At 36.0% G+C, this 21,826-nt stretch overlaps 1 protein-coding gene across 1 annotated transcript; it reads left to right on the forward strand.

Annotated features, from left to right (window-relative positions):
* Positions 1 to 6,641: 6,641 nt before the first annotated feature.
* On the forward strand, positions 6,642 to 21,334 carry LOC113068815 (fibropellin-1-like). Its single transcript, XM_026241673.1, has 7 exons — positions 6,642 to 7,404; positions 9,969 to 10,085; positions 13,800 to 14,002; positions 15,313 to 15,428; positions 17,062 to 17,176; positions 18,746 to 18,905; positions 21,207 to 21,334. The coding sequence occupies exons 1-7, from the start codon at positions 6,642 to 6,644 to the stop codon at positions 21,332 to 21,334; spliced, it is 1,602 nt and encodes a 533-aa protein (XP_026097458.1).
* Positions 21,335 to 21,826: the final 492 nt, after the last annotated feature.

Raw genomic sequence — 21,826 nt, forward strand, 5'->3', positions numbered from 1 at the left:
CCCAGCGGGACAAACAAAATCCTTCCAGTCTGAAGTGGAACTTTGCAAAGTAAGTTAATGGCTTTTCAGTGATATTTCTATATTTTTTGTCATGCCCATCACCTGGATTCTAGAAAAAGATTCATTTAGAGGTTTCATTCGATAGAGAAGATGTTTCACGTTATAATCGATGGTTGTGGTCTGCTATCAGCTTAAAAGGTCATCATAAATTGTGAATAATACTAAAAATAGTCATCAATATAATTTTGCATTTTTACAGAGCACACAGTAGATTTATCAATACTGTGCTTGTCGTATATTATATTTTTAGAGACGAGGGGCTGTCAGTGGGAAAGATAAAGTTGCTGAATTTACTTAAAAGCTCATATTCCTGGCCTTGGCCTTTTATTGAACATTCAATACATGGGTCAATATTTTAGTGCAGGTAGTAGCTTTACTGCCATAATTTCTTTAAATCATAGAATTCCATGGATTGGAGTCCTGAAGCATACCACTCCGCACAGAGTGTGAGAGCACACAAAATAGTAGTGTTTCAAGAAATGATTAACCATATATAAAAGCATTTGGATAATTGGATTGATTCAAAAATCGATATTGTGATCATAAGAATAGCCATTAACAGATACTTCATCATGTTCTCCTCATAGCCTTTTTAACCTGCAATCTTTCTCTCATTCTTAAAGCCCAGGTAATGTTTTTGCGGTTTCACTCTTTCACTTTAAGAACGAGGGCTAAGGCAATATTCAGCTGCATGCTAATGTGTGATGGGATTTTTATGCTGGCTGAAAATGTGATAATCACCATTAAAGTTGAGCATCAGGTGGTAAAGAGCGCTCAGATATTGGCTTTTCTGTTGCTATCAAAATGTGGAGCAATTTCTTTATAAACTGTCAGTCAAGATTTTGCAAATGGGTTTTTAAATGAACCCAGCATGTAATATTTTGCTCAAAACATTTCAGATATTGTACTATTATCCGAATACAGGCCTGTACAAAATGCCTATGGTTTGCCAAGCATGCCATCTATAAGAAGGCCGACGTGAATGAACTACAATAGATCACATACTGTATATTGAATTGAATAGACTTGTGTCAGAAACACTATTCATGTCTATCTCTAGTCAAAAGGTTACTACTCAGCTCTTGAGAAGGGCTTAGACAGCCAGTACTACAAGGCTGTTCAAATAGCAGGTTAATCATGATTTATCTTTGGGACTTTTGTGGCATCGATTCCTTCCAAGGCTCTTCTTTCTGATTTGACCACTGGACACAAATGGGAGCACTGAGGATTATTCAGAGCAGAGAAATGAGAACTAAATCTGAACAGCTATATTCGGATGAGAAGCTGTAGTAAATGTATTTATGAAGTACAGAACAGAAGTATTTAGAAATCTATACCAATAATTCTCAATCCTGGTTCTGGAGGCCCCCCCAACACTGTACATCTTGTACATCTCTCACCTGATTCAGCTCATTTGCTTCTTAGCAGAGCGCTCCATATCCTAAAACGAGTGCCAAATATGGGGAACATGACTTAATTGAGAAGCAATGAACTATACATTGACATTTATTCATTTAGGAGAGGCATTTACCCAAAATGACTTACAAAAGAGGAACATTACAAGCAATCTGTCATAGAACCAACATTATTTGCGGTATTCAATAATAGGTTTAGTAAGAAATGCACTATTGAAAGTTGAAAAGAAAATGTCTGTGCACCTCACTCAAAATTAAGCGGCTAATAATGAGATAAAGTTAAATATAAGAAATAAGGTCACATTTGCGAGGAGTACATTTACAACTACTAGGGGGAAATCACTACATTAGGAATGTCCCTATAGTCATAATTATTATAATCATAATTATAATTTTTTAAATCATGAAAACTAAATCACTACATCAATACAACCTCAAGTAGGGTGGTGTTTTATGTATATATCTTAAACTAAGATTTAAGAATAAAATAAGAGAGAATAACTTTTCCTATGGAAGTTTATTATTTTTATTAACATGTTTTTATTCCTGCATCATTTGTAGGTCTAGTTGTCTTTGACAATCTTGCTGTCTTTCTTAACATCATGATTTGATGGACTGTTTATTGCCACTCTTTTGTAACTGATAAATGGTCTTGTAGGTTATGAGGGTCACTGAAGACGGTCTAGATGTGTCTATTGATTTGTTGTCTGTTTTGTGCATGTGTGAGCAGCTTTCTTGTTATCCAGGCTGAATGCTGAAGAGACATCATTGGCCGATCTGGAAGCCCATATTTGTAAGCTTTTTTGTAGCACTTTTGTTAGCCGACCCATAACAAACCCTCTGCCTCAGTCAATCAGGTTATTTTAAATGGCTTCAAATACTTTGAAACCAAAAAATAAATGAATCAATAAATGAAATTGTGCTTTTGCATTTAGCCTGTCAGTATAAAGCAACACACAAGCAACACAGACGTGCCCTTTTTTAAGTCTCCTTTTTCTTTTGGGGCAGAAATAATTAGCTTCTGATTGCACTGTGATTAACATCCCCCACCCCTGTAGAACTGGTCCAAGCTCCATAGAAGAAAATGCTTTTCGCACAGTGAGATAATATCTGTCCAAACAGATTAAGGATGTGTCCAACCAGTATGTCCACTTCTTCAGAGGGAGACCCTGTGCTCTAATTAAAGTCACATACTTTTGGAGAAGATGAGGTATTTGCATAATTGCATTACACAGCAGTAGCTGTTAATTTCTAATACACTTTGAAATACCAAGGCTCGAAGGAACATAATTAGAAATAGGAAGTTGACCGATTTCTTTCAGTGTCCATTACTTCCTAGTCTTGCTTCAGTGTGTTGCCTCATTCCACTTGCTTTTGTTGAGTTGGAGCATAATGTCATCATTCCTCCCATCAGTGTTCGTGCTGTTTTCAGGTTGCCTAGGCTTTGAACTGCTGAATCTGAGCTTTCTCGTGTCCCTGTGGCATCCATCTGCCAGTAGACGATGTGGTGATAGTGCAGTCTTGCCTCTGGCTCCACGCACAGGAAGACTTTCAGTTCTCGATATCTGTCAGCCTTCCATCTATCCGCTTTGATCATGCAGCTCTGGGATAGAGATCACTTCTCTGTTGAGGGGACACACAGTTCCTTGGCTGATATGAAAAGAGTTAGAAGTTAAATGCAGGGGCATGAGAAGGGTTTGGCCATGCAGAAATATTTAATGAATAATTAATGCTAATATTTTGTCAATTTTTATTTAAATCTATTGAATCTTGTTAGAATATCAGCTACCTTCCTCTTTCATGGTCAGTATAGATAGAGTACAGTGGCTCTAAGGAGAATTTGGGCACTTAGGTAATAAAATGTCAAACCAAGTGGCATTTATTTGGGGGGACACCAGCTAGCACAAGCTAAATTTGAAGTGGAAACGTTTCACAAAAAGTTTGTGAGAGAAAATATTAAATTATAAAACAATTGGTGTTTAATAAAAGCGGTCTGGATACATCATGGTTGTCAGATTTACCAGATTATGCCCTTATCAATCTCAACAAGATGTATCTGTCTGTCCACGCAGAGCACAAAAATGTTGCATGTGACAACAAAATCAGTCACAAATCACAGCCAATCATAAGCGTTTATGCTGTTTGCATGGCATAAAATGTTTATATTCTAGGAACATGATCTTACAGTTCATCGCAGATCTCTTAGCTCCTCCTTCTTTATTCAGCTTATCCAATAAGGATGTGTCACATCTAATGAGAACGAGTCATTACTATTCGTTATTCTTGCCATCATTCACAGATGAAGACAGGAATTGTGATGGCACATATATATCAACATAACCCTATTCTTTTATCTGCCTTACAAGCCTAAGCAGGACCTGAGGGAACGAGATACTCAGTCTGATTTAACTCCTCTTTGTGGATGACAAGGAGGGATCAGGTTGCAGAAAGTGTGTAAGACAGAGAGGGAATATTTTATTTAGCACTGTCACTTGCTGTTTTTACCTTAGGGAAGCTGAAGCTTTGCTAACATCACACATGCTCAGATGTGTGAGATATGAGCATGTAAGTAACAAAGCAAGAAGTAGATGAAAACCGCAGTATGTTTTCACAGCCCCTAAATTTTGGAAAACCAAATCTTGCACTCAAGGTATTTTATTTTTTCCCCACTATCAGACTTCCTTGAACAATGCTGTGAATATATATATATATATCGATCTTGTCTGGGCATATGCAGCACATGAAGTATATGGTACCATCGTGCCAAGATCAAAACAGCTGCCTGAGTCAATCAGAAGGAATGTTACTGAGCCTTATGAGTATCTAGGTGTCATGTCAGAGTGGCAAATATCAGGTAAATATAGTGGTGCACTTATTTTTTCCAAAGAGCACTACCGAACTGAAGACTTTCTTTTCTTGTTGAAGAAAATACCTCAAAGACATATTACCAATGTAATTTGTGAAATTATTAGGGCTGTCAAAACCACTTTATTTCTGCTTTTCTGACAGCGCCATCTGCTGGCAGAGAATTAATTAGCATTTTCAATGAACCCATCTGCTGTTTTTGTTCAGACCAATGAACATCCAACCTTGTTTTTATGAAGCAAACATGCAGTTGTAAATGTGAACTGGATTGATAAAAACATAATGCATTATAAAAATCTAAACAATTAACCCAGTAAAATATAATTAGTTGTCAATTAACATCATGACAGTCATGAGATTAATTGCGATTAAATAATTTAATCGATTGACAGCCATAGAAATTATGTTATTTTGAATCATCAATACTGCCCAAATAAACTTTCATTATCAATATGCCCCCCCCCCCCACACACACACACACATATGTATATATATATATATATATATATATATATATATATATATATATATATATATATATATATATATATATATATATATATATATATATATATATGGGAAACATAAAAACTATATTTTGAGAAATGTCGATACAATGGAAGTCATTGGTCACCAAAACAGTTTGGTTTCATACATTTATATAGATATATACAGATATAGATATAGATCAAAACAAAGATAAAAATTTTCCTGTAATAAAAATAATAATAAATAAAATGAAGGCAAATGCAATTTCAGTATACACAACTAAGAAAATCAGTGACTATGACAAGTGGATCAGCCAGTCACTGCCCTCCTTGCCACTCATGGTGAGAGATTTGAGGGCAATGTTTCTTCCAGGCAAGCAGTCAAAGATTGAGAGCACACAGGAAAGCAGAGTCAAATGTGAGTGCTCATTAGTTTGACTATAGCCTCATGCAGGCAGGTAGAGCAGAGAGCTGGCCATTTTACTGAAGTTGATTCCCTGGGGGCAGAGTGATGGCAAACTGTGGGAGAAATCCATGGTTCTGCAGGGTTTTGAAAGAACCCTGAAACTACATTTAAAACTTGAGCCATTCAATGTATGTCATATTTGCTGACGTTTTTATTATTTTGCATTCTATGCACAGCACAAGTTCCTGATTTATCCAGTTTCACAAGTAAATGTTATTATTATTATTATTATTATTATTATTATTATTATTATTATTATTATTATTATTATTATTATTATTATTATTCATCACAGGAGCTATACCTACATTTTACTTTGTATAATAATAACTCAACCAAAGCTCCCAATTAATGTTATTCCAAACCTGTATGCTGTTATTTTTTCTGTGGAATACAACAGTTGAAAACAGTTGACTTTTAAGAATTAAGCTCCTGTCCATATAACCACAGTTCTCATCATTATGTGACTGCATTATTTCTGTTGAATTCACTTTACTTCATAGTTGGGTCCTGTTGTTAATTTTGAAACCTAATAACCTAATATTGTCAAAATATACATATTGGGTTGCTTGCTGAATGTTTTGATTAATAGTATTTTAGAGTTTGTCAGTTTGCAGTACATATATATATATATATATATTTATATTTGTTGTCATGATGTATAAAATTTTGTTTCCTGGTCCAAATATCTACTCCCATTCAATTGAGAATCCAGCTGCTGTTTTTGAGCACTATTACTTTAAAACACAAACTTTAAAAACTCACAGTGTACACTACAGTCTCCTGACTCATGGTGTTCCATACACTAATCTGTTAATGATTCATAATATATGAATCACTGCATAGCCAATGGAGATTTCAGTATAGATCTTAAGGTTACAAACATGACTGTTCAGTAGTACTATCAGCACACCATCAGTGTTTATTAGCACCATTTGTTGTTGATATTTGCACTTGATATTTGAGATTTGACTTAAAAACCAGAATGAGTTTTCATGCAAAAACAACAATGACATGAACATAGTCAGATTTGTGAGCAAATGACACTTCAGTGTTAGACAAAAGAATAATTATTATATAAAAAAAGTTATGTTACAACAGAATTTTCGTTTTTATATGAACTGATTCTGTAGCATTATGTGTTATCTACATACATTTCTTTTTTTTTCTTCTTTTTTTAAAGCTGTAATCATACTATTTTTGCTAAATACATTATTGTCTTGCACATATTTGCTTACAGAGATCTACATCCTTGTTTTCCAATCAAAACCTACAGTACATATCCGGCTGAAGAAAAGCATCAAGCGGCTACATAAAAAAAATAGTCAAGGTTGAGGAAAGACAAACATGAGAAACCCAGACCTAGTTATCATTGCCCTGGTGCTCAGCTGTGTAATAGATGGTACAGTCCACAGCCAGGTAACCTGCCGCAGAGCCACATCTCGTGAATGGCACACTCAGCCAAAGAACATCAGCGTGAGGTGGACCCTCATGGAGAACACCTGCAGCAGCTTGACCCAGTGCTGGAGTAGACAAACAGAAACAAATGGACACTTGTGGGCAACTGGGCCATATCACTTTCCTCAGCTTTGCCCATTGGAATTTCAGCTTGGAGATGTGATGTTTGTTTCTGCTGACAGAAAGCTGGAACAATATGGTATCCACCTAATTATTGTGTCCAAAGAGGAGTTTGAAAACTGCTTGATTTTAGAGCCAAGAAAGGAGCAGTTGGTGTTTGCCAACAATATTAATGGTACTTTACAAGTGGAAAAGAAATGGCTGAAGACCGGTATGAATTTCTTCACTGTTGCTCATAGAGGCAGTAGTCATCTATGTAGGCTTGGCCTACGCATTGCACTTCTGGTAAAGCCTCAGCACTGCCAGAGCTCACCTCTTCTTCGCCTGTGTTCGGGAAATGGTGAATGCAGAACTACATTTAAAGACGATTCATTCAGCTGTCAGTGCCACAAACACTTTTCAGGAAGTTATTGCGAGAACATTGATGGATGCTATGAGCAGCCATGCTTAAATGGAGGCGCCTGCCTGAGCAAGAGAACAGCCTACACAGATCTGCCACCTTACGAATGTCTTTGCTCCTCTCCGTTCACAGGTAAGGAACTCTAGTTTACTTTGTCAAAAAAGAGCATATATCTGTTGTGTAATACACCTTTTGCAACAAAAGTTTAAATTATTAAATAATGAAATACATAAACTTTCTATGAACCTTCAAACCTCCAACTTTTCAATTTTGAAACTTCAATTAATTTTGGAATTAAAATTAGTTTTATTTCAATTTATCTGAATGGTACCCTACATTCAAATTGCAACTCTGATTTATGCTTGCTAACTCAAATCAAAGTCAGGAATATAAAAATGCATTTTTAATTAAATAATGAATGGTGCACAACCCTGCTGTTTATTTCCATTGAAAATGCCTTACTAAAACCCATTATTTGTGATTAAAGTTGGACAAGGCAAAAATATTTTCTGTTGTAATAAACATTATGCCACAAATGCAGTCAACTTTTAACCCAAAGCTCAAGATGGGGGGTTTCATGACCCTTTAATGCAGAGTCCATTATGAATCTATGCTGACCTTTCAATCATAATGGATGGGGGATGTTTAATGGGTGTCCACCCACCTACAGAGGACAGCCTAGTTTCTTTGAAGACAAGTATTTATTATTTATCTCTCATAATTGTAATTGTTCTACATTTAGCACTGTGCAATTATTTTAAAACCAGAATATTTATTTCATAAATTGACCATTTATTTAAATAAGCATTTTTTTTTTACCCCTACCCCACCACCATCTCTTTAGTTCCCTAATCATGTTAATTATTCTCAAATGTTTTTCTGCCACGTGAAAGAATTCTTTAATTTAGTGATATAGTTTTCCTCCTCCTTGCTTGTCAATAAAATTGGCATTCAAATGTGGTTTAAATTTTGGTCTCTTGGTGAGCAAAAAAAGAGTAGAGTATTCAAAGTGGTGTAATATTGTCATACTAGATAATGTGGTTTGTTATTTTTGTCTGCTGAATAATTCATTGTACTTCTGTTAGAAGCACTGGAGTTCCTTAGAGACCAATGTGTACCATGCACAACTAGGCCAGTGTAATCAAAGTCATATAAAAGCAGAGAACCGAAATTGATTACTGTTGGAATATATATATCTCACTCAAGAGCATTAAATAATAATAAATAAATAATAGTATACACATAAAATATGAATGGTTTCATTTTGATAAAGAGGGAAAAAATAATACATTGTTATGATTGGCTAGCCTTTTCTGAAATGTGTACATTTTCAGCTCTTTGACATTGCGGACATTCGTGGTCACGTTCAGAAAGGCGGCTTTGCCTTTCATTGAAAGGCAAATCGACAACCAGCATTGGCTCACACGTGTCACATGACAAATTGATTCGAGATACACTTTAAAATGCTGGAAGTTGATGTTAGAGAGCAACGACAGATAGCAACGTTATCTGTAAAAGGCTTGGGATGTTGTTTACCATTTAATGGACTACTTTTGTGTTTTCTCAAGCTTAGCATTTAAAGGTGCTATAGAATGCATCGATACAATCTTTTAAATTGTTCTCTGATGTCCCCAGAGTATGTTATATTAATATAATATTTTTTTATAGCTTCTAGAAATAGTTAATTATATATATATATTATATTTTATATATAATTATATTGTTATTTAATAATTTTTAACTACCACATTCCTATTCACGATCATTCACGTGAAGGCAGCATTAGTGAAAACAGGCAGAGACAATGGTAGCTTTAGCAACATTAGCCTTACAGCGAGCCAAGAATCTATTTTGGAAAACAAAATATGATGCGTGATGCTCACTTTGTCTGGAGTCTGGAAATTTGCGCACGAAGCGTTGGTATCGATTTTTCTTTCAGAAATAATCTTTGCACAACTCCAGCGCTGAACTGACCTTTGTTTGTGAGGAAATCCGGCATAAAATGTTAGCACAAACTATAGGACGTTTTCCTGAAAACTTCCTTCGAACATTAAATTTAACCACCCAGTACTTTTAATGGCTCTCAGCAGCTACAGCAAGAGAACAGTAATGGTGGACCGCAGCTTCTCACTCAGGGCTGTGCAGATGCTAATAGAGCAGATAGCTTCACAAATGGGCGCCACTTTCACAGACTGTCATCAAAGTCTGGAACTGCTCATGTGGAGAGACAGTTTATGATTTTTTTGGAATTATAAAAGAATCAAAAGTGGATCTTTATTATAGGTTGTTTTCACACACTGCGGCCACACAACTGTATTCAAACACCTTATAAAAGTGATTTTTGCATTCTATGGCATCTTTAAAATCACCATCTACTTTCCTTGTATAGCAAATCCAATGACTGGATAAAAATACTGCATTGGGACATTTATTTATTTAATATCTATTGATATTTACAATGTTTTTTTTGTTTTTTGTTTTTTTTTAGATCGAACCATAATACACTATTTGAAGTGTAGTGAAGTCAATATTTTGGTAGTTATATAACTTAAGATAATATGACATAATTTAATAAATTGCGGGGGGGAAAAACTTTAACATTGTTATGTAACAGTTTTTACATCAGGTGCGTCAAGAATCAGATAATGAGAATAAATATGCATTAATCAATGCAATGTCTATATTTTCATTCATAGGTGTCAACTGCTCTGAGATCACTGGCCATCAAAATTGCAGTAAAAGGTGCAAAGATGGAGCTTGTGTACAAGTCTCATCAACTTCCTACAGATGTGAATGTTTCACAGGATATACAGGTAAGTATGATTGCAAATTTTGCTTAAAATCAAAAACATCTCTTATAAAAAGCCACTGTGAATTATGCACTTTACAATAGAGTGATATTTCTTCTGAGGTCCAGTAATGGATGTTTAATTTTTTACTGTTTGGCTTCATTTGACTCATTATGTTTTGATAATGAGTCATGTGATTAATGATGGAACATTTTGGTGCCTTCACAATGGCAGCGCACTTATGCAAACTCAAATCTGAGGTTTTTTCTATCTCTGCCCGCATTAAGCTTTCGTAAGTGAAGAAGCAGATTTGAAAAATGGAACAGTTAAAGCCTTCATATACGAAAGTCTTCAGAAGATCCCTGGTGCATAAATGGCCAATTATTTAATAAAGGCTTTGGCTGTGGCTTATTTGAGTGATATGCTGAGGTTGATAAAACACATGAATGGGGCCTTTCCTGTAGAAAAGAGACAGCAATAAACAATTTATGCTCCGGTGTCCTTCCCAGACATTTATAAGGCACAACCATGACATGCTTTTGGAAAGTAATGAGGCTCATTTGCTTCTGTAAAACCATTGCTGGGCTAATGAGCATCTCACCCACAAATGTGTAACAAAAGTTTTACGGTCCCTTGGGTGTTCCTGATAATAACATCATGATAAAGTCTCCAGTCTGAGGTCCAGGTGGCCTTTGCTTGTTGATTAATTGACTTTTGTGTGGCGGCAGTTTGTTCAAGCAGATAGCAGACTTTAATGTCATGCCTACAGCTTTAAAGCGGAAGAAAAATGTCCAGTTTGTCTGACACAGATTTAGGGCTATCACAGTTTATGATGAATTTCCACTTGAGATTCACCATTCACAGTAAATCGGCCATGAAACACTTGCAATCTGCATCATGGCCTCTTTTGAGAATACTATCAGCTTAAGTGTAAAAAAAAAAAAAAGAAGCTTTCTCTAATGTCTCTAAAAAATGCATCTTTTTGGATTATCTGACTCAAATATTTTTGGTAAGTCCCCAATTTCATTTTTGTAAACCTGATCCACACCACATAACTATGTTGTTTGAACCCCCCCCCCCCCCCCCCCCCCCAATAAAAAAAAAGTACATTATAGTCTAATTGGTCAGTAAAGATTTTAAATGTAATATTTTTTTTATAAATATTTGTTATCATATTATAACGACTTTTTTTCATTCTGTTCACTTTATTTAAACAGTCTATTCTGATTTAGCACCACCTATCAGGTTTCTTGTTCAAACATGATTGCTTCATATTCAATTGGCTTGAAATTGATATTCTGTGGCATTACACGGTATTTACATTTTTAAATAAACTGTTTCAATCAAGTTTAGCTTGATCAAAAAAGGACACTCAAAAATTTAATTTTGCTGCTTTTTCAGTTTAAGTAAAAAAAATTAAACAAATCAGTTAAATCATCACAAATCATCCTGTTACTGAACGGTGAATATATATCAATGTGTAAATACAGTTAAGCATCTGATGTTTATTTTGTTTGGTTTAAGAGTTACATTGCTTAAGAGTTCAGCAGGTAAAATGTGACAACTTTATGAGTACCTGCTTGTTTGCTAGGGTGTGAAGCTGGACATTAATTCTTCCTGAATATTCAAAGAATCTTAAAATGCTGTAGGGGTTTTGAGAATAAATCATTTGCATCTGATTTGCCTTTACCGCAGCCATATTTTTGTAACGATTCAGCTCAATTAGACATAAGTGTTGTGCCGTGACGTCAGTTCATCAACACAGTTTCTCACTGCTTAGTCTTGGAGCACTTTGTAAGGAAGGGAAAGCAACCGGTCTCCAGTTCTGCTCTGTTTGGCCCCCTGTGGGGCCAGCAGCTCTCTGACTTTGCCCAAGCTGTCACCCCATTAATCACATTGAAGTTAACGGTTGGCCCGGTACCGACTGCCCTTACAGACCAGAGCCTGCACACATAATAATGAGCCCCACACGTGGGACACTTCAAATGCGATTTTCTTTTGATTCCACTCTCCTGTGTACCTTATTCAGACGGCCTTGGGTGTTTGTATCCGCATGTTATGGAATTAATAGGATATGCCCTATTGGATACACTATTAATTTTGCTGTTAACCCGCCTCATGGTTTTTGTGGAAATTCCAATGCTGTTATTGACTTGTTTCTGAGTGGTTTAATAGCAGGTTGGGTTTTGATTCGTTGATCCGTTTCATATGACTGCTTTTATGATTTTCAAGAATAAAATAATATGTTGAGCTTTGAGTTTTATAATGTCAAGAGCTTTTCATTTTCAGTTTCCCTCTGTGGATACCAGAGAAAGACTGCAGAGAGATGTACACTTAGACTGACGCCCCCCAATGGTGCGTCCAATGGTGTGTCCTCAAAAGCAGTTGGGCACCTCTGGGACGGATGACCTTTGTATCATTCTGTGAGCTTAGCATGCTAGAATATGCTTTAAAAAACTGAAAGACAAAAGGAAAGGAAAACACAGTAACAAGGAAGATAAATGAGTTAGCTCCTGCTGAGGAACATGGAGGGGGGAAAAAAGCAAACAGAGCACCACTAGGGAATAAAATCAAATCATGTTCACCTTGAACCTACAGTGCTGCATAGTCAAGTCTAAATTTAACCTGAGAGGAGCGAAAATCAGTTCCAATCCACAGTTACCAGAGGAACCAGCAGCCTAGATGTCCTCGGTCCAAATCATTCCTGTTTGTTTAGGTTGTTCGGTTCAGGGAAGATGGGGACTTAATATGGACCCTTGAACCTCCACATTAGTGAATCAATGAGATAAGTGGGAGGGCGATAGGAGCTTTATGTGCTCATTTTTCATCAAACCAAATGAGAGCCATGGGACGCCACGCTGAGACTCTCAGTACCGGTGATATGCTGGAACAATTGTCCACTGTCATTGCAGTCGTAAAGTTTGAGCATTTGTTTTCACTAAGCAGTCAGAAGCTAATACTTATTATAAAGTTGATTTGGAAGCTAAAGAGCAGCTATGTTTAATTAGATTAGTAATGTTTTGAATAACATTTAAGCATGATTCTTTCTAAAAGTGCATTTTTTTAAAGCCCTTTTAGAAACACTTTTAGGTAAGCAGAATAGCATACTTCAATAAAATAAATAATGACATATACAGATCCCGAGAGGGAATGTACTATTGAAAATCTCATTACGGCTGTGATTTGATCTTTGGCACAAACCTAGCATAAATAGGATAAACGTAAAAAAAAGAAAAGGTGGAGCAAAAGTAAAGAAAAGTTGAAATCATTGTAAATAAATAAGAAATCTAGCCTCTAAACAATGTTTTCCCACAAGCGAGTTGTTGCTATGCAACAAAGTAACAATGTTGCATTTTAATGCATTGCCCTTTAACTCGATGGATTTAAAAAAAAGTTTAATCATAAATAACAGTCTGGTTTTTTTACTTTTTTTTAAAATAATTTTTATTAAAATAACAAGATGAACTAGGAAATAAACATATTAATATTATAATATAATATTGCACTTGTTGTTTCTTGTATCTCTCAATATAGAATAAAGACAAAGATACAGACTGACTGATGATCTGTGATTTCATCAGCGTGATTTCATGCACAAATGCTTGTATACGTGCAGTGAATCAGTGAATCAGACCCACTGTCTAAATCAAAAATGCTTTGACAGAAGTATGTGTTTCCATTCATTTTAATTATGATCATTTCATATTCATTCATTCTCCATAAATTCCTTCATTGCAGGTACTTACTGTGAGCGAAAGAGGCTCCTCTGCGATTCAAACCCATGCTGGAATGATGGTCGCTGTGAGGAGACTGCTAATGGATATGTTTGCACATGCCCAGGGGGTTTCACAGGCCTCAACTGTGAGACCACCACTGAGGCTGACAGCTACTGCAAGTCTAACGGATGTCAACTGGACGAAGCTTGTGCCACAGACAAACTTGTGAGGCCTTTTACTTTTTTTTTTTTTTTTTGACAATACTCATAATGCTGTTTTTGTTGTTGTTTTTGTTTTTTGTCTGAGAGAATGTGATTAATTTGAAATACCACATGCTAATTTTTGTGACACTTCTGAAGCTGATAAGCCTTTGTCACGTTTAAGGTTACAATAACCATTAATAATTGTTTTGATAGCAGAATAGGTAAGGCATAAGGTTTTTTTTAATTTCTGCCATGTTCACTTAGAAATGTTTCCCCAGATCGTTACAGTTGCAGTCTGCTGCTCATGAGCCATTACTGTTATGAAGAGATGAATTTAGAAGAAAGTGTGCCAGTGGCAGACTAATTGCCATAAGTGACCTTCATTTCCTCGTAGTGAATTTCAGCACACAGGCCTGTCCGCAGCAGATTCTCATGAGATGCTTTAGTCATTCGAGAGCATGGACAGTAAAGATAGACATTAATCTCTCTCTAACACACATATACACACTCAGACACATTAAATTGATTTGTTTGACATTGATTTGGTTTGTCTGAGACATCCTCCTAAGAGAGCTCATCTGTATGAAAATGAAATAATCCTTCACGCCGCTCTAGAACTGCATCGATGCTTGTATCAGTGAGAGTCTCCATCTTACTTTCATCTGGGATTGTTCTCTGCTTCTATTACTCCTCTTTGAATGACTGAGTCAGAAATATTATTGATGTCAGGATCGGTTAGTGCAAGTCGGTGAGCAGAACTGGTTAATGGCTTGTCTACTGTATTGCGTTTTTCAGCTCTGGACGCCTCTGTGCTGGTTATTTCCATGTTTTAACATAATTTAACATGATTCGTTTTTTATCTCACTGTACTGCTACTGCAGTATGATTATTGTATTTATCCATATGAAATTAAATGATTTAATTTACAAATACAACATCTGGATTTTTTATTCACTTGTAATTTATGTCTGACCATTACATACTACATTCTGAAACAAAAACAAAAATTACCTGGAATTTTAACATTTGGAGTAAGATTCCTATATAAATAAATACAGACTTTGATGCATTTTATTTGTTTGCAGCTGAATTACATTACATAGCCAGAAACTGTGTTTGGCTTCAAATTAGTGGAAATGTGAGTTTGCAGATCTCTTGGGACAAGTTCAAACTCTGATCAAACCCCACTACTACTTTGGTGGAGAAATGTTAAATGATGCAGATACTGTATAACATGTTCAATCCCACCTTAGTATGTGATAAGATGTCAGCATGTTTCTCCACTTGACATGCAACTAACCCTCCTTGGGGTGGTCTTTTTCTTTTTTGCAGAATTTCACATGTACTTGCGTAGGCCCGGAATGCCCGGAGCAGGCAGAGGTGTGTGGAGCTTTGCCCTGTCTCAACGGTGGCATGTGTGTAGTTCAGAATGGCCAGTATCATTGCAGGTAAGAAGCTCAGGTCAGCAGGGTTGACATTTTTATTACCATTTCTATCGTTGTTATCATTTTATTTTATTTGGATGCAGCCGGCTTGCTCAGACAGTGCAGAGTGGCTGTGCAAGCTCTGATGATGACATGGCTATTTCACAGCTCAGTGAGAGAGCATTGCATGTTTATTCTAACACTTTTAGTTCCCCAAATGCTCACAGATCAGTGTTTTTACAACTGTAGAATATTTTTTGTCATATACTCTTAACGCTGTATTGCGTTGTGTTTATCAAAACGAAAGTGAAAAAAATATAGATAAAAATACAGATTTGCTGATCTAATGTAGGCTATATTCTTTTATATACAGGTGCTGTTTCTGGTTGCTGCAAATGACTTAAAATACCTGGACGTTGTCCCTGTGTAAACTTGTTAAATTGGTTAGCTTGTTAGCTAGTCCCTGCTCATGGTGTCTTGTGTATATTATAGTAATTCAATCTAATTGAAGCTCTTGAAGTTCCTTGCACCGTGTACTCTGAGACACGCTTTCGTGTTTGTCGTGTTTAATGTTGGTTACTTTATAAGTAAATATGTTGTGAACAGGATTATACATTGATTTTTATGGGGAAGTTGTGGCTTAATGGTTAGAGGGTTGGACTCCCAATCGAAGGGTTGTGAGTTGTAGTCTCGGTATGGTTCACCATACTTGGCTGAATGTCACTTCACTTTATACTTTTCACTTTTACATTGTCTTGTGTGACCTCACGTGTCTAGAGGCCTGCATAGCACCTTTTGCATAGTTTGTTAATCAAAGGTATGCATTTTACATGAATTTGGTCAATTGCTTTTTTTTTATGAAATTTTGAACCGCTGAAAATCACATACTGTGAGTTTTTCCTGTTATTTTACTGGCCAGAAATAGGAATACAGTCTGTAGACAGTGAAACATTCGTTAAATTTCCAGTGGTAAGGTGCAATATTCAGCCTGTGACAGCTTTTGAATGACTTCCTGCTGATAATGAAGGAATCCGCTAAAGTTTGGCGGCTTTATGAGTTCTTCCAGTCCTTGGGGGCTCATAGTTATGTCTTCTTTTGCTCCTGATCATCTTTTTTAGTTTTTATTAGCAAAGATCACTTGAATCAATACATTTGATGGCCCCTCTGACTAAATGACAAGCCAAAGATAAGATAGGGATTGAAAGGGGAAAAATGAATTAAAAACTGAGCATGACTAGAGGATGATAGTGTGTTTAAAGAGAAGGAGAGATAAAAGCGAAAGCAGCCGGTCACCTGGGAGTCTGTGTTAATAATTGAGTGATTTTGCCTTTGTGTGACAGAATAAGATCACTGAAGTCTTATCACAGCAGAAGCAAGGACAAGATCTGGCTAAGGCCAAAGAAACAAGAGGATTTTCTCTATTTATGTCTGTCAGGGGTTGAACATTTAACAGAGATTCTTGTCATGTGTTTGCTTAAAGGATCTCTTAATACTCCACAAATGTCACCAAGGAGCATAATGGTCATTATGAGACACGTGTAACATCTAAAAACAGCAGTAAAATGCCTGCATTTCATCCCATTATCACTGATTGTTACTCTGGGTCATTTTTACTCTATTTTTATATGTGGCTAAAGTTAATGTCATGTTCTTGTAGATGCCGACCAGGTTTTTCCGGAAAGAACTGTGAAGAAATAATTGACTTCTGCAAGCTGCTCAATATTAACTGCCTGAATGAGGGATTGTGTCTCAGCCTAGTTGGAGGATATAATGTAAGTAACCTCATTTTTGGAATGGTTCATTTGTACAATAAAATCCATAAAAAAATAATTTCAGATAGCATACATTTCTTATATTGCTCTATTATAGAGAAGCTAAATCTTAGAAGTTTAGAAGAGGTAATGTATATGCTTTATAAATGCAGGAAATGTAAAAGTTGGGAGAAAAGTGCTGTCTATATATTACATACAGTATATTGCAAATTAGCATCCCAACAAAAAATCTCTCCTTATCTCTGGCTAATGCATGTCTATTAATTTATAAGAGTTCTCAGTCTTGCAGTCACATTATCCTTGATTTATGCTTGTGTCTCAAGGTTTCAGCTATCCTGTTCTATTTCAATATCATCTTTCTGTCACTCCCATCAACAGATCTGCTCTTTGAGTGATGTGTCTCAGTTATACACTGTTGACTGATGCAGTTGCATCGCTTTTTCTTAAGAAGTGCTCTACAATATTAGAATATGTGCTTCACATACATTGATTTACTTGAAGTGCAATTTATTAAACTACATGGGGATCTGACACAGTCATGAAAAGGGTTTGCATGTATGAATATAAATGCTGTTTTGATAATGGACAAATAGTTTTGAAGCAATAAATGACCTATGATGGAGCCTGGTTGTTAAATGCATAGTTTGCCTAAAAAAAAAAATTTAAAATAAAAAAAATTTGTGAAGTTCCTTGGAAAAAAAATATAGAATACAGGTTTGGGACAACATGCAGGTGAATGAATAATTACAACATTGTATTTTTAATTGAACAATTTAATCAGAATGTCTGTTTATTTTACTGGTATAGAAAGCATAAAATGAGGTCTAAAAAAAAAATCTACATTCTCAAAAATGATGGAAAAAATAGCTTTTGAGTATGTCAGCATTAACTTTGAAAGATGAAGTAAAAGTTACAGTGAGCTGCTAACATTCTGGGAAGCTCAAAGTGTGTTCTTGAAGACTTTATGTCTGATATATATGACTTTACTTAAAATAACCTGCGGGGAAAAATGAAACTTGAAAAACTGCACAGATTCTGTTGTGCACTGAATTTTAAAGCACTGTTTCTCTGCAGAAGTGTCTGTGATGTATGTAAACATTGGTTATTATAAGAGCTGATTTGGTTAGTGTGCTGTTTGGAGACATCTGGTTGTTTAATTACTAATCACTGTCATCCTTAATTAAAACTTTGACATAGTCCAGGAAACACGCCGCATTTCTTCATTAGTAAATTGGTGAAGAATCTGTTGGTCATCAGCAACATATACTTATTAAACAATAGTGTGCTATGTAATTGCCTTCTAAATAATAATGTTTCTTAGAATCGCCAAGGGCTTAATTAACTAGAAATTCTAATTTTAGGATATTTAGTAAAATTTAATTTGTAGAGAACAACATAGGGGATTGGAAAATGCAATTACCTTTTCATGCAAGCTTGAATGCAAGTTTAACCAGAATATAAAAATAATAGCAGAGGATTCTATATGTTCTTTATTTGGTACATTATTTTATATGCATTTAGTGTTTTTGCTGATTAGATTAATTACTAAAATATCTTTACCCCCCACAGTGTCTCTGTGCACCAGGATGGACGGGGGAGTTTTGTCAGTACTTGGATAACGCATGCTTAGCCTATCCAAACAGATGCTTGAACGGAGCTACTTGCATCAGTATGAGTGAGCCAACTGCACCCCCGCACTATATGTGCACCTGTCTCCCTGGATACACAGGTTAAAAGAAATCTATATCAACAAACTCCAGAATATGTTATCCTGATTTATGTTTGAGTTTGCAGAGAGTTTGGCAGCAGAAGTTTTTTAAAGCCACTTAGAATTATTTTATTTATTTTTTTCTACAGTAGGGTTGGAGAGGAGAATTATTGTCACGTTTTCATACAGAGATTGCATAGAACAAAAATTGTTTCCTCATAATTCTGCTATATCTGTAGAATTCTGAATATTGAATATAAAATATATCTGTCATCCACGGTAACACGGTGTGTTATTCTGGTGACATTTTTGAGATAGTTACATGACACTCAGGCTTGAGGACTTCAGGACAGAATTTAAAGTCCACTTGAATCCCAATAAAAAGATTAGCTTTGAAATAAGGTAGCAAACTGGATACAACATTACATTTTGAATGAAAGGAAACCTCTAAAAACATTATTATTATTTATATTTTAGGTAAATTTCCCAGAATCCTCTACTTTGCTCAAACCTAGATCTGTACCCTAGGTCTTACCCCATCTGTAGAGAGGAAAATGTTCTACCTATCAGGATTTTTATTTATATATATATATATATATATATATATATATATATATATATATATATATATATATATATATATATATATATATATATATATGCACATTTAGTCAAAATGAATTGTGTAGTTATGTTTTGTTACAACATTTCTCTTAGTCCCATTCTTGGAATCACAGTTCAGTAAATTACTCTTCTTGTCAGTCAACATTCTGTAGGGCATGGCAAGTTCTATTCAAATTCCAACTCATGAATTTGAATAGGAGCCAGTTCTGAATTTTGCCCTAGCCTGAATAAAACAGTTTCATGTCCAACATCTATATCTTCCACAGAGTGTGTGTTCCAATGAGACGAGTCCCAATGCCCTGAGGCATTCCTTTACTGTAACTCCTCTTTGCACATTGCCCGCCTAACTGGATTATTCTATAATTTGTTTCATCATGCCTGCTAAATGAAGGGCAAATAGAGGTTAGAGAACACTTAATCAGTAAATCTATCTGGGAAAGCAAGATCTTTTATTAGCTTGGCCACCAGCGCATGAGCACAGAATGAACTATTTGCTTAAATAACCCAGAAACAAATAAACAATCAAGACAAATGATTTACTGGATTTCATCAGCCGTGACGTGTTGATCTCAGTGCCATGCGTTGCTGTTCAATGCTCTTGCATGGGTAAATGTGAAATAGTCTTTTATAGGCACTTTACATGAATTATAGATCATCTGCATTTCATGACACCTATAAACCATAACATGTTATGAAGCCATATTATTTGAAAAATGCCTTCTCTGAGAGATTTCCTTTCAGTAATACACAGTAGATCTCGTATTTTCAATAGGATAATCGCCAGTGCTTCTGTGTCCTTGTTATCACCTCTCAGTCTCCTTGATGGCTCTATTTCCCATCTAAGCAGATGAAGAAATCTTTCTTTCAGCATCCCAAGTGTCAGCAACAAGAGGCACCTGACAATTTCTGCCTTTCTGTGAGCTTTATATTGGATTAGAATACTATTATGAGAAAACATGTCACAGCTCAAACCTCAATGTTTTATTTAGATATCTTGATGATGCTAATGATATCCCCATTGATTAATGACCCCAGAGACTTTAAAAGACCATCCCTGTCCCATTTCTCACCACAGTATTTCCAGAAGGCCAATGTGAAATGTCAAGTGCTTTCATTATGATCTTCCTTGAAAAAGTCAGATGGCATGTTGAGGGAAGATAATGTGACTTCTTCCACAGCAGAGAAAAGCACTAAAAGCATTGGTGAAGCAGATCTTGCACTGGATAAGACTTTTGAATAATTTCTTTCTACAGCTTACCTTGCTTTTTCCATGCAAAGATTTGATTGATTTGATTCCATGTTATGTTACTTGTTATGTAATTGTGTGTGGATGGACAACATTAATAGAGAACTGCCAGCGAGTTGGGAAAATGACCTTCAGAACAGTTCTTGGGTTGCTGCTGGATACTAACTGCTCTAAATATAAACCGCCAAAATCTGAGAATCAGTGCCATATGCCCTATTTATGAAGTTGCCTGAGGTCAACCTAAAGATGCAGCTTAATTTGTAATGCGCAGCTATTTGTAGTCTTCAAGAAAAATAATTTATATATATTTTTTTTTCTGTGGAATAAGACAAGGGGAGGATTTCCAAATTTGCTTGTAAATCCCAAAATGTCAAAAGTGAAGTCAATATCTTCCAGGGAGATGGAGCGTAAAAGCTTAACTAACACTCCATTCGCACCCCATCTTCCTGCAGGACGCTACTGTGAGGCTGAAGTAAATGAGTGTGATTCCAGTCCCTGTCAGCACCAGGGAACATGCACTGACTTTGTTGGATTCTACAAATGTGCCTGTCCTTCAGGTATGAGTTTCTCTTACTCCTAAGAAGTTTTTTTGTTGTTGTTGTTGTACATTATATATATATATGTATATAAATTTTTTGGACTGTGCCACAAATCCCCACTGCTCCAGCACCAGTGGCTCTGACTGACAACTGAGCAAATCACTCCCATTCTCACACTGCCAGAGCTCATTAATGCTGCAGAATTGTGTCAATATTGTGTTATGAAATGCTCTTCCCTTTTGAGGCCGCTGCATTGATATGGTTCCCTCTCGTAATTGTTGGTTCTGCTCACTCTTTCTGAGGCATGATTTGCATTCACTGATGCAACCTGATGGCTCACCCTAGAGATTGGCAACTCACTGGCGGGGTTACAAGCATGCTTCTCTGCCAGCTGCTCCCTTCCGCTCAATGAGTAGACAACCCAGAGTCCCAAACGCCCCCCTCCCTAAACCTGCCCACGCGTGCTCGACGCTCAGAGAATGGGATACAAAAGGGAGAATCATCTGAATGACTTCTTCATAAAAAGATTGAAG

Source organism: Carassius auratus, unplaced genomic scaffold (assembly GCF_003368295.1).
Source record: "Carassius auratus strain Wakin unplaced genomic scaffold, ASM336829v1 scaf_tig00000142, whole genome shotgun sequence".
In the NCBI taxonomy this organism is placed as follows: Eukaryota; Metazoa; Chordata; class Actinopteri; order Cypriniformes; family Cyprinidae; genus Carassius; species Carassius auratus.